Source organism: Protopterus annectens, chromosome 1.part1, assembly GCF_019279795.1.
Source record: "Protopterus annectens isolate FY-2018-M chromosome 1.part1, PAN1.0, whole genome shotgun sequence".
NCBI lineage: Eukaryota > Metazoa > Chordata > Ceratodontiformes > Protopteridae > Protopterus > Protopterus annectens.
The window spans coordinates 1,631,042,215-1,631,056,440 of NC_056726.1; the positions used below are offsets into that span (position 1 = coordinate 1,631,042,215).

The window sequence follows — 14,226 nt, forward strand, 5'->3', positions numbered from 1 at the left end:
ACTGAGGAGTCTGGTAAGGAAGCCTCCATGGCCTTTACCCTTGATTCCACACCTGTTGTCTCAGAGGGACGGTCATCTGCTCAATGTCAAGCTTCACTCTCTACATCTAACAGCCTGGCATATTCTGTTTTGAAAGACAGCAGGTCTCAGCTTCCTCAACAAGTTTTAAATGTGATTATGGAAGCCAGAAGACCTAGTACAAGGAAAGTGTACGCAGAAAAATGGAAGAGATTTTTGTTTTGGAGTGCAGCAAACAATTTGGAGATTACTGAGCCAAATTTGAGTGTGGCTCTTCAATATCTTACTGAGTTACTGGACAAAGGTTTGTCTTTCTCTTCCATTAAGATTCATGCTGCAGCAATTTCAGCTCACTATGATTGTGACCCACCATTGTTTTCGCATCCTTTGTTCAAGCAATTTCTTAGAGGGGCAAAGAATATAAGACCCCAATGAGCTCCTACTCCTGCTTGGGATCTCAATTTTGTGTTGGAGAAACTTACTCTACAACCTTTTGAGCCTGCGGCTACTGCTGAATTGAAATACTTGTCATGGAAGACTGCTTTTTTGTTGGCCATTACTTCTGCAAGAAGGGTTTCTGAGTTGCAGGCCCTTATGGCAGTGGAGCCTTTTTGATTTTTCATAAGGATAGGGTATCTTTACGCACTAATCCTTCCTTTATGCCTAAGGTGGTTTCTAGTGTGGCTTTAAACCAAACTATTCATTTGCCTACCTTTTATGCAGATCCCCAAAATAAAGGGGAAAAGATTTTGCACACTTTAGATGTACACAGGCTATTGCGTTATTATTTGAGCAGGACTAAGGATTTTAGGCAGTCTCAGCAGTTGTTTGTTTCTTTTGCTTTGAGTTCAAAGGGCAAGCCTGTGTCAAAACAAACTATTTCTAGGTGGATTGGGTGTTGCATTACATTTTGTTATTCCCATCATGGCAAGGAGATTCCAGCTGGGATTAGGCCTCATTCCACTAGGGCTACTGCCACTTCCACAGCCTTTCTAAGGGGGGTGGCAACTAAGGATATTTTGGAGGCAGCTACTTGGAGTTCAGTGCATACTTTCTCTAAGCATTATCACCTTCCTCTCTACTCTAAGTCTAGGGCTGGTTTTGCCACAGCTATTTTGCAAGGCATGTTGTCAGTTCCTACTTCCTTATGATTTGCCAGCCTCCCTTACCTCTGCTTTGGGATTCTACCCAATAGTTAGGACTGCAGCAATGTGGAATGAAGAACATAGTACAGTTTTGTACCTACCATAAATGTAGATGTTCGAGGATCCACATTGCTGCAGTCCAATTTACCCTCCCTCCTTCCCCTCTGTGTTTAGGGGTGGTTGTGTAGGTGAGGTTATATTCTGCTAATTGTGTATATATTGTATATATATATTTTTGGTGCAGGTATTTTGGGAGTTTTTGGTTTTTGGCCTTATCTTTTCAGGGTTTTCTGACATCTGGGGCAAGAAAAGACTGAGGATATGACGTCGGTCATGCGCATTAGTACCCTGACGTACTGACGTCAGTCTAATGCGCCCTGACCGACGCCAGCCATATACTTTGGTATTCGGGCCGACTGGACAGCGGACTACCCAATAGTTAGGACTGCAGCAATGTGGATCCTCGAACATCTACATTTATGGTAGGTACAAAACTGTACTTTTTTGGGAGGTATTCTGTTTTTGACTGTGGCCTTTCTTGTTTGGCCTTCTGACATCTGGGGCAAGAAAAGACTGAGGATATGACGTCGGTCATGCGCCTTTATACCCTGACGCTCTGATGTCAGTTTTAGGCGCCCATGACCGACGTCAGCCTAATACTTTGGTATTCGGGCCGACCGAGGACCGCGGACTACCCATAAGTAAGGACTGCAGCAATGTGGATCTTTGAACATCTACATTTATGGTAGGTACAAAACTGTACTTTGTAGGGCACGTCTGATGAGCACCACCGAGTCTAAAATCACACGAAAAAGAAAAAAAAAAAATATATATATATATATATATATATATATATGTATATAAGTATGTATAAATATATATATGTGTAGATATATGTAGATATATATAAATATATATATGTATAGATATATGTAGATGTAGATATATGTAGATATATATAGGTGTGTGTGTGTGTGTGTGTGTGTGTATATATATAGATATATATATATATATATATATATATATATATATATATATATATATATACACACACACACACACAAGGTTTACCCCCTTAAACCACATCTGAAATGGAGTATTCAGGTGTAATACAGGAACTGCCTGGTTGGGTGACGTGTTATCTTTAGCTGGTAGTACCTAATGCACAGGATTTTATTATGAGTTGTTTCTGAGGAATGTTGAAGTAATGGGTGATGGGTTGTGCTGGTATTAATAATTGTATGTCTAGAGTACATTTTTAATTGGTTTTAGTTACTCAAGAGAATTTTGCATGGTTTAGTGTTGTGAAAGTGTGCTGCTCTTAGATGGGGGATTTATTATATCAATTCTTAATCATTAACCCACTCTGCCTCTGTAATGTAGGTAATACAGTGTGTCATACCTGGTCTACCTTTTCTTTCCTTCATAAATGAGTTATGCACCCTTCACTCTCCACATTATTTCCTTTTTCTCTGAAGTTGAAATGTCAGAGGGTAGTATACTTAGTTTTGTGGTGTCTTGGCAGAGACGTCAGGGGTACAGAGGGACACAGCTTCCTTGCAAAACACTTAGTATTGGATTTGAACTTGATGTTGTGATGAGATGGGGCAACTAAGTAATACACTGCATAGGTCAGACTTTGGTGAGCTCTGCTGTAGTAAAATTAAATAGACGTCTGTCAGGTCTCAGATGGTCAATCCTGTGCATTAGAAATGAAGCTGTGTATTTTGATTTTTGTGTCGCTTATCTTTCATTTAGTCAGCATCTCAGCTTCTCTGTTTTATTTTATTGTAGGAGAGAAGTGATTACCACAAGGATGATTCTTACAGAATGAAAGATGAAAGGCGAAACAGAGAACGTACTGATACACAACATAAGCGAGAGAGAAATGGATACAGGGAACAATCTGGTAACATGGATAGTCACTATGAAAGGGGGACCTCTTCTGGTGGTCGAGGGAGGAAGGGAGATGCTCAGAATTTCCGTGAACAGAGGGAAGACCGAGAATACTATGATGACCAACGTCGTCGAAACCGCAGAAAAGCTGAACTGCGTAATGATGGTGAAAACCAGAATTCTGACAAGTCACATGAGAAGGCAAACAAGGGCAAAGAAGGTGAAAAAGAAAAGCCAAATTTTCAGCTGTCTGGTGCATTAGTGGAAGATACAAATACGTTTCGTGGAGTGGTAATCAAGTATAATGAACCCCCAGAATCTCGTATTCCAAAGAAAAGGTGGCGACTTTACCCTTTTAAAAATGACACACCCCTTCCCGTTATGTACATTCACAGACAAAGTGCATATCTTTTGGGCAGGCAGCGCAAGATAGCAGATATCCCCATTGACCACCCTTCGTGCTCTAAGCAGCATGCTGTTCTCCAGTACAGGTAAGTGAAGGCATTTTTCAGTGTAGCTCTGGGTTAAATCATTGATATATTGTCTTTTTCTTAAAATAGCATTTGTTTTGTGATCCCAAGTGATAGGCTTCTCTAAAGTAGCGAGAGATTGGCTGTAATTTGATCATGCTCAGTTTTAGTTCTTTGAAAATAAAACTTAAGCAGAATCAACGTCTGTTTAGTGTGTGCGTATGGGGGAGTATCATTTCCTTGGTCATGTGCCAAATTTCTTGCACAATGCTGAGGTGGTAAGTGGTAACTACCACAAATGCATACGTTTGAAATTTGTTCATTTTTACTTCATCACTTCATTAGGCCATTAGCAGGACAAGGACGGGAAAGAAGGAACCTTGATTGTAAGTCTTATTCATAAAGTTGCACTAGGAAAGCAGTACCTTTAAACTGTTTCATGGTGTATATATAGGCAGGGTAACCAGTCACACCACTGTTTATCCTAGTTTGAGAACAGACCTAGAGTGCAGGTAGAGACTGTCAGAAGTGGGGAGGGAGTAATAAAAAATGGTCTGCTGTTTGCTGTCTTTTTTGGTGGAGGGTAAGGGGGGGGGGATTCTCTGCTGGCACCGTGGAGCTTGAAGATGGTTGACACTGCTGGAGGATCGTAGTAATCCCTTAAAATCCTATGATGGAATGGTAGTGCCACAAGAAGCTGGACACAAGTGGGGGTGATGCCTGAATAGGTTGGTGTTCAGACCCAGACTCAATGCACCAGAGAATGATTGAGGAGGTCAGAAAATGCGATACCAGAGGCACTGTGAAAGGCCAGACCACCTAGTATTTTTTTTTCCTTACATTTATCCTGTCTCACTCGCCTAAGCAAACGGTTCTAACATTATATATATTTTTGTTTGCTTAGAAGTTATTAGAAGTATAGATGTGTTGTCAGACTACAGCTGTTGGGAAGGAATAATAATACTGTGAGGGTAGAGAAGACTGTTACCCACTGGGCAGTACAAGGGCTCTGCCTTTGCTTCAGGGTCCAGAGTTCAGTCATGGCTTTTCTGTATAGTTCTACATGCTCTCCTCATGTTGGCATAGGCTTTCTGTGGGTACCCCTGTCCCCAGAGCATGTTGACCTCAGTCTAAAAAGTCCCATGCATACTGCATTTACCTATGCTGTTGTGGCCCAGATGATGGCTTAAAGGGGTGTAAGATAGGCAGGTTGTACTAGTCAGTTAGTAAATGGATACATGTGTATTGAAACTTGCCCAGCTTGCATAATCGGCAAATATAGGGTGTTAGTGGTCATCAGTTTGTTCACCTGAAAAAATAGAAGTGACTAGAACTAAGCATTCTGGTACGCCAGATGTAACCAATGAGAAGAATTAACTTCCTACCTTTTGATGGGTTCTACTAAAAGCTAGTCACTCCAAAACTTTACATATGCTTTAATTTCCCCCATCTCTCAGACTGTAACTCTTCTTGAAAGATGTTGTAGGTGTTCTTGAGATCACAGTGGTCTTGTTATACCCTTAACACTCATCCAGAATTTGTAGCCTTCTAAAAAAGATAATCAGATTTACTACGCAGCTTGTTCTCCCTTATGTCCATATTGCTTCACATATAGAAGCAGTTTAACTGCATCCTTCTGAACCCTTGTATAATAAATCCTGCCCACAGCTCTGCAGAAGGTACTGGTGAGACTGAGGAATCTGTAGTTCCCAGAGTCTGCTGTAAATGTTCCCGTTGTAGAAGAGGACCATCTGTGGCATGCTGTAGTAGCATGGTGTCAGAGGCTGTGAATAGACTTTTATTTGATAAGTTATGAAAAGTTTTACATGTAGTACATTTTCTAGCACCAAGGATACTTTCTGAAATGTCAGGATCCGAAAAGTAGTATTCCTGCTTTTACAAGAAGGAACAGAGAGCACCTCAAGCAGATAAAACAGAGTAAGCATGCAGCAAGAAAACCAAAACCTAGTAGAAATGCCAACTCCAATAACAGAGGCTGAAGTAATAGAAAACTTTTTAATAAGAAATCTAATAAAAATGAACATGTTTGTTTTTATTTGATTTTCTTATTAAATCTTTTTGTATTTCTGATTTTCCCTTAAAACTTTTTGTATTTCTTATTTTCCCCAAGGTTGCTACAGTCTGGCCAGGAGATATGACAGGTCACATTATGTTTTAGTCATTTAGCTAAGTTTGACTTTTTGCAACTTCAAGGACTTCAACTGCTTCTTTTAAAATTTTCATAAACTGATCACTGCCGCAGTAGCCTTAGATATATATATATGTCCTGCATAGGATATAACAGCAGGCCAGCTTTCTAAGCTTCCTTCAGGGTACCTTACACACACTGAGCTGACTAAAAAGATAGGTTTGGGCACCATGCCCATTCAGAGCTTTCCTGCTGATAAGAGTATGATCCTCTGAGGTGTTTAAAGATCAGTGTGATGATCTTAGAGTGAGCATGTAAGTTTCCTTTGAGGAAAAATCCTTCCTTTTATAAGACTGTTTTGCTTTTAAATGAGAGCTATTTTTTCCTTTTCAGTTTAAAAGTTGTTTAAAATAGTTGAAAAACATTTTTCTGTGCAGAAGCTGTATTTGTTTTGAAGTGCTATAACTGTGTTTTTGTTCAGTTTTACTGGGTTTTGCTGCTTTTGCCACAGGAAAGAGGTACCATTTTCAGTTTGACATTGGAGCAATGTCGGTCCTTCTCCTATCCACAAAAAGAAAGTTAAGCAAATAGTTTCTGCCACCACAGCAGGCTAGCAAATCGCCTCAGCCACAGGTGGGTGACTCTGCTGTGGCCATTAGTTGCACCTCGGACAACTTGTCTTTTACAATCTTTTACAAGCCGTATCACTGTGGTGCACCCATAGCCACTATGGACTGAGTTTAGCCACATCCTCTACAGCTGTTGGAATCCCACAGTGGTCAAGGGGGAGCCACTCTTGTCTGTCCTGGGAGAGGGAACTGGGAGGGCTTCCCTGATCTTCGTGTTTCACTGTTGCAGTCATTACATTCGAGTAATCTGCTGGCAGGTTGCCCTCAGTCGGCCTGAATTCCCAAGTCTTGGGTCCTGCGTCGGATGCGGCTTCTTCCATGACGTCAGGTCATCAGGGGTATAAAACAGGCAGCCAACGACATTTTCTTTTGTCTGTCTTGCCGTGCGGTGCCTGAAGCGAAGCAGTTCGCAAGTGCCGGTCAGCCGACTCCTGAAATATTCGAGTTCAAGTTTCAGAACCGAAGTCTTCACTAAAGCTAAGTACCCCGTTGGGGAAACTTTTTTCTTGCTCCATACCGATGTCAGAAAAAGTTAATAATTGTATTACTTGTGGGAAGCAAATACCTCATCAGGATTTTCATTTATACTGTATTCCTTGCCTAGGCCCTGATCACAACGTGCCTGGCTGTCGGTTTTGTGCTAAATTTAACCAACACACTATTAAGCGACGGTATATTTTTGCCTCAAAATATTTTGGAAACAGATTTAACTACCCTGAAATGTCGGATAGCAATCCGACTACCGGAGTACACAAAAAATGCAAAGAAAAGAACAGAGACAGACCATCAAGGTCCAAAACCGACGACGAAGCTTCTCCGAAGCCAGTCGTTGATTCACCGGTACTCAGTGAGGTGCTTTCGCAGCCCCTGATACCTGCTACTTTCGAGTCGCAGGCCCCTACCGAGACCCATGTGGAGTCCGGCACACCGCGAGTTTCTCAAAGTATTGCACCCACGGATGCCTCTCCCTCGGATGGGTCCGGAGCCGCTGAGCAGGCACCGGCTTCTGAGGGTGTATTCAGGCCTTAACATTTTTATATAAAACCAACGCCAGCTTCAAAATCAGACAAAAGCAACTTCTAAAGCTAAAAAAAATGATGCATGAGCCACGTGCACAGGCCTCTATGAAACAGATGATCAAAATGGCAGAAGACCTAATTATCTTGATCAGGGGTTCCCAACCCCCTCCTGATAAGAGGCCTAGGCAAGACGCTGATTATGAATCCTCAGATCAGGTTTCTATTTCCGATTCCTCTTCTGATCAGAAATTATCTATACCTCCCTATGAGGATTCTGATGCAGAGGAGTCTATCCCATCTGCATCACCTCCTGAGGGTTATTCATTTGGAGAAACCTTGCATACTTTGAGGGGGCATTTTCACTGGGAGAGTCAAGATTTCTCAGAATCAAAAGAGGCTCAGGGATTTCCTTCTCCCTCAGCATAGGCCTTTAGCCATACCTCCTGTTTTAGACATTGTGGATGATGTGTTTTTGGAGTCGAGCTTGACTCCGGCTCCCAGCAAGCCTGACAGATATTACAGGGTCCCTGATTCACACAAATTTTTATTTAGAAACCCTGCTGCTGACCCTGAAACTATTTCACAGGGTCCAAAGGGAGTTAAGGCCTCAAAAAATCCTACCCACTCTGACAGAGATTCAAGGGCTGCTAACCTTGGCAATCAGGGCCTTAAACTGCCAGTTTCATATGCTCAAGTGTCAACAACATGTTATGGGATTGCTTAAACAGAAAATTATGTTGATTTCTGAATGTGCAGAAAATAAAGAATTTCAGGAATTATTGCATGCAGCAGAACAAGTTGGAAAGCATACTTTGCAATGTGGTTTTGATTACTTAGAGGCCTCCTGCAGGGCCGCAGTTACTGGATCTGTGATTAGGAGGCATGCCTGGCTAAAAGAGCAAAGTTTACCTGATCATGTTAAAGCTAAATTACTGGATGCACCTTTACAGCATGATACTCTGTTTGGTGTTAACATCTGCGGTGGTGCAGCGGTAGCGTTGTTGCCTCACAACAAGAGGTTCTCCCATTCGATTCTCAGCTGGAGTGTGGGGAGTGCCTTCTGTGTGGAGTCTGCATGTACTCCCCGGGGTTGGGTGAGCGTTCGAAAGACCTGCGTGAATGGGCATGTCTTCATTGAAGGTTGAACGTCGAGCTGGCACCTCGGCGTTCGTGAAAATATACTGCCAATCATTAGCGGACCGGAGTTTCGCTGTGGCGACCCCTAACCGGGAAAAGCCGAAAGACCAATAACAACAACTCTGTTTGGTATTAAGGCAGAAGACGTTTTAAAGAAAATGAAAGACAAAGCTAAGTCTATGCAAACTGTAAAAGACGTCTTACAAGTGCAGCCACCAAGATTCAGTAGACACTGGCCTACAAAAAATTGGTCCTTTCCTGTGTCCAACAGAGCTCAAAGGGGCAAATCCAGACTCCCTAAAGGTTCTAGATACCAGGCATAAGATTCTTACAGGTCAAAGCAATGGGATGCTTCTACCTCCAAATCTGGAGGAGATAAATCACAACCCAACAGAAACAGTCTCAATGACTTCCCTCTGCCATCACCAAGCACTTACCTTTTGGCAGCACCTTTAGGAGGAAAAGTAGCACTTTTTGCTCAAAATTGGCAGTTAATAACCCAGGACAAGTGGGTGCTAAACATAGACTCCCAGGGATACAGATTCCATTCTCTGCCAATGGCAAACGGTTGGCCGGATCTGCCAAAAAATCAATGGGCAGAGGCACAGAAACAGGTTACGTCCCTCATGGATATGGGGGCTATTCAGCCAGTACCAGAACAGGAAAAAGGACAAGGTTTTTATTCAAACTCTTCTTGGCACCCAGAAAAGACAAGGCCTTTGGCGCCCAATACTGGACTTATCAATTTTAAACACATTACCTGGGCATTCCAAAATTCAAAATGCTAACTTTACAGCAGCTTCTGCCCATACTGGGCAGGAACACCTGGCTGGTGACATTAGATCTAAGAGAGGCATACCTGCATATCCCAAGAAGGGAAATGTGCAGATGATACCTCTGTTTCACGGCTGGCTCTATGCATTACCAATTCTCTGCACTGACTTTTGGCTTATCTACTGCGCCCAGGGTCTTTACAAAGTGCCTTGCACCAGTAATTGCATTTTGCAGACAAAAAAGTATACAAATTTATCCTTACTTGGACGACTGTCTCATTCAAGCAGAGAACAAGGACATTCTTCAGCACCTGGCATTTGTGAAAAGGCTTCTGACATGCCTAGAGTACACAAACGAAAAGAAATCACAACTGGTACCCTATCAAAAGATAATATTCCTGGGTGCAAGCTTGAATACAACTGCCCAGATGGCTTTCTTCACGCCAGACAAACTAAGGCAACTGACTACTTGCTTCAAACTGATGGCAACAAAAAAAAAAACAGTTTATCTGCAAGACAAACTGCGCAGGCTTTGGGATTCATGGCATCCTGCATCCTACTGATTCCATATGCAAGACTGCATATGAGGAAACTACAGTGGTACCTAAAAAGTTTATGGAGTCAACATTGTCACAGTCTGGAAGCAATGATTCCTCTCATAACCTGCCTACAACAGGAGTTTCTATGGTGGGCAAAGGCATGTCACCAGAACATGGGATGGGCTTTCACTCTACCCTCTGCCAGCCAAACCTTGACACGCATTAGATTATGCATGGGGGGTCCACCTGGCAGAAAGATACATTCAGGGCATATGGACCCCAAAACAAATGCATCTGCATATCAATAAAAAAGAGAGGTTAGCTGTTCAAAATGCTCTGACAGCCTTCAAGGACTTGCTTCATCCAGGACAACTACTGATAAAGACGGACAACACCATGGTGATGTGGTATATAAACAAGCAGGGGGCACGCACTTGTACCCCCTGTGCACTGTGGGACACTGCCTTGATTTACCAAATACATCTTCAAGCTTAATTCCTGCCAGGCAAGCAAAGTATTCTGGCAGACGATTTAAGCAGAAACCTAATGGACCCTCAAGTGGAAACCAGATCCACAAGTCCTCAGCATGATAAAGAAAGGGGGAGACCGGACATAGTTTTGAGGAGAGGCAAATAGGTCTATCAGCTGAAAAGGTTCTGCACAAGGACTTATCACAGACAAGCATGGAAAGTGGACGCCCTATCCTTCAGTTGGAAAAACTTTCAGTTTATGCCTTTTCTCCCCTGCCCCTTCTTCCCAAGGTACTACTAAAAGTCAGACAGGAGAAACCAAAGATGATACTAATTGCCCCGGACTGGCCCCGCCAATACTGGTATCCAGTCCTAAGGAACATGTCTCAATTCCCAGCTTGGTGCTTACCTCAAATACCTCACTTACTGTCCCAGCAAAACGATCAAATCCTGCACAATCAGCTCCAAACACTGAACCTGGCAGCATGGCTGATCATGTAATTATTCAAGCAACACCTCTCAGTAAAGCTGTGATGGTTGTCATTTTGGAAGCCAGAAGGCCTAGTACTAGAAAATCATATGCTGATAAATGGAAGTGATTCTGTGCTTGGAACCAAGCACAAGGAACTGATACAGCAGAGCCAAATATTACTCAGATTTTACAATACTTGACTGAGATGCTTGACAAAGGACCATCTTTTTCATCAATAAAAATCCATGCCTCCACCATCTCGGCTCATTGCAACGCACAGCCACCAATCTTTTCTCATCCTTTACTAAAGCAGTATCTTAGAGGGGCCAAAAATGTAAGGCCTCCCAGATCATCACCAATTCCTGCATGGGACCTCAGTTATGTGTTGGAAAAGCTCACCCTGCCTCTGTTTGAACCAGCTGCGACTGCAGACCTAAAGTTCTTATCATGGAAAACAGCTCTGCTCCTGGCAATTACTTCAGCAAGAAGAGTCTCAGAGCTACAGGCCCTCATGGCTGTGGAGCCTTATCATTTTTTACCCAGACAGGGTGTCCCTGAGGACCAATCCTCCATTTATGCCTAAGGCGGTTTCCAGTGTGGCTCTTAATCAAACTATTCATCTGCCAACCTTTTATCCAAATCCGCAGAACGAGGGGTAGAGCATTCTGCATTCATTGGACGTACACAGACAGCTAAGATTCTACTTGAGCAGGACTAAAGCTCTAAGAAAAACTGAGCAATTACTAGTGACATATGCGGTAGGATCAGAAGGAAAGGCTACTTCAAAGTGGATAAGCCACTGCATTCGTTTCTGCTACTTATAATATGGCAAACCTGTGCCCGAGGGCATTAGGTCTCATTCCACTAGAGCTGCAGCAACATCAGCAGCCTTTCTCAGAGGAGTACCAACTAAAAACATTCTAGAGGCTGCTACTTGAAGTTCTGTTCACACTTTTACAAAGCATTATCATTTGCCCTTCTACACTTAAGTCCACGGCAGGCTTTGCCACTGCAGTTCTGCAGGGCCTTATAGCCGCCCCAAATGCTGTTTAGCTCTAGCCTCCCATCCATAGCTTTGGGATTCTACCCAAATGTAATGACTGCAACAGTGAAACACGAAGAACCATAGTACAGTTGTGTACACTTACCATAAATGTAGATGTTCGAGTGTATTCACTGTTGCAGTCCAGGTTACCCGCCATCCCCCTTTTATTCTGGAGTTTCTCTTTCCTTCACCATCTTCTACAACCTATGTGGTGTATTTGCTTGTAGATGAAGGTAAAGTTTGTATTGTTGCATAGATATATATATATATATATATATATATGTGTGTGTGTATATATATATATATATATATATATATGTGTGTGTATGTATATATATATATATATATATATATGTGTATATATATATATATATATATATATATATATATATATATATATATATATATATATATAGATGTAGTTTATATTTGTATAGTTTTGGTACCTTTTTGGGGGCACCTGACATCTGGGGCAAGAAAAACGAAAGAAAATGACGTTGGCTGCTAGTTTTATACCCCTGACGACCTGACATCATGGCAGAGGAGACTGCAACCGACACAGGACCCAAAATTTTGGAATTCAGGCCGACTGAGGGCAACCTGCCAGCAGATTACCCAAATGTAATGACTGCAACAGTGAATACACTCGAACATCTACATTTATGGTAAGTGTACACAACTGTACTATTCCATTCAACTTAAGTTGATTGCCTGTATGATAGGGTCTTGATTCCCTTTCGGCATCTGTTTAATGAGAACGTACAACAGGTACTAATGGAGGCAAGAAAGCCTACTACTAGGAAATCCTTTATTAGCCAGTGAAAATGGTTTTCTGGTGAGTGCCAGCAACATAACCAGCACTTATTCAGACCTAGTTCTCTGGGTTTATAGTATTTGTGTTGTCATCTGATGGCCTTTCTTACTCGTCCGAGGTTCATTTATCAGCCATTTCAGCATGTTTGCCCATGAGTCTTCCTCTCTTAATGCATACTCATGCAAAATGTTTTTGAAAGGGGTTTTCTATAAGAGGCCTCCAAGAAAATCTGTGGTGCATCCTTGGGATCTTAATTTTGTGTTGGAGAAGCTAACACTTGCTCCATTTGAACTGGCTAACCTAGCTGAATTGAGGTTCTGAACATGGAAAACAGTTTTACTGATTGCTGTGACCTCTGCATGAAGGATGTCTGAGTTGCAAGCTCCTATGGTGAGTCAGTCCTATCTAGTTTCCCCACAGAAACAGGGTTTCTTTGAGAACTTGTACTCCTCTTATGCTTAAAGTGGTATCCAAGTTAAGCCAAGCTCTCCATAATCCCATTTTCTTTTCTGAACCTAAAAATTATGTCGAAAGGGCACTCCATACCTTCAGTGTCCACAGTGAACTATGGTACTATCCTGACAGAACTAAATCTTTCAAATCTTCCGGTCAGTTGTTGGTAAGAAGGGGGCAACCTTTGTCAAAGTAGACTATTTCTAAATGGTTGACTAAGGCTATTAACTTTGTTATGCTAGCCACAGCAAAACTGTTCCAAGCAGGGTCAGGGCGCACACTGCCAGGGCCTTGGCTTTCATCTGCATCTTAAGAGTTGAAGTTTAGAAAACTGCTAATTGGTCCTCTGTACACACAAACACTGTAAGCTTGATTCCTTCTCTGAGTTTAGATCAGGCTTTGCTAGGACCATTGTCCAAGGACTTCTGGGCTCTTCTACCACTTCCCAAATGTAGTAAGCATTGGTAACTACCCATATAGCTAAGGCTACTGCAACAGTGATCAGTATGTTGAACAATTAGTACAGTTGTGTAAGTAAATAGTAACACGTTTGAATAATCAATGCTGCAGTAGCCTCTCCCTCCCTCCATCTCTCTTGTTTTTGTTATGTTTATGCCATTATGTGTACATTTATTTTATGTTCTTTCTAGCATTGTCCTTTTGGGGCTCATCATTCTTCTCTGTGTTAGCATGAAAGGTTTGAAGAACTTGGCAGCCAAACCTCTCTTTTTAGTCGGCTCAGGTTGAGCTGACTGACATGTGGAGGGTACCCTTAAGCTTTGGAAGCTGTCTGGCTGTTACAAACTGTGCAGGGTATAAACCATGTAGCCAAGGCTACTGCAGCAGTATATCATTCGAGCATCTACATTTATCCTAAGTTTACTTTCTTGCAAATTCATATTCTTTTTCAGTAGTGCTCTCCATTCTAAATTCCCCCTTTAGCCTTTAAGCTTTCCTAGTTTTATTTTCTGTGGTCTTTTTTAGTTTCACATTGTGGCCAAAGTGTAAGATTTGTAGTTTTTACTGTGATATGATCTCTGTGATGAACATAAAAACATAGTAAAGTTATATGTGCAGCTTGCACTAACAGTAGATGCTTCAGTGTGGAGATCATTGTAGCAGTATAGCCCCCCTCCCTCTTAACCACTTCTTGCTGTTCAGTTTATCTTTTGCACCTTAGGGTCTGGGTAAGGGTTG

General features: G+C 42.1%; 1 protein-coding gene across 1 annotated transcript in view; it reads left to right on the forward strand.

Annotated features, from left to right (window-relative positions):
* Nucleotides 1–14,226, forward strand: part of SNIP1 (Smad nuclear interacting protein 1) — a 325,809-nt gene that overhangs the window by 272,305 nt on the left and 39,278 nt on the right. Inside the window, exon 2 of the mRNA XM_044083654.1 lies at nucleotides 2,958–3,550. Within this exon, the coding sequence (XP_043939589.1) occupies nucleotides 2,994–3,550 (557 nt within the window). The 5' untranslated portion in view covers nucleotides 2,958–2,993. The remainder of the gene's footprint in view (nucleotides 1–2,957; nucleotides 3,551–14,226) is intronic.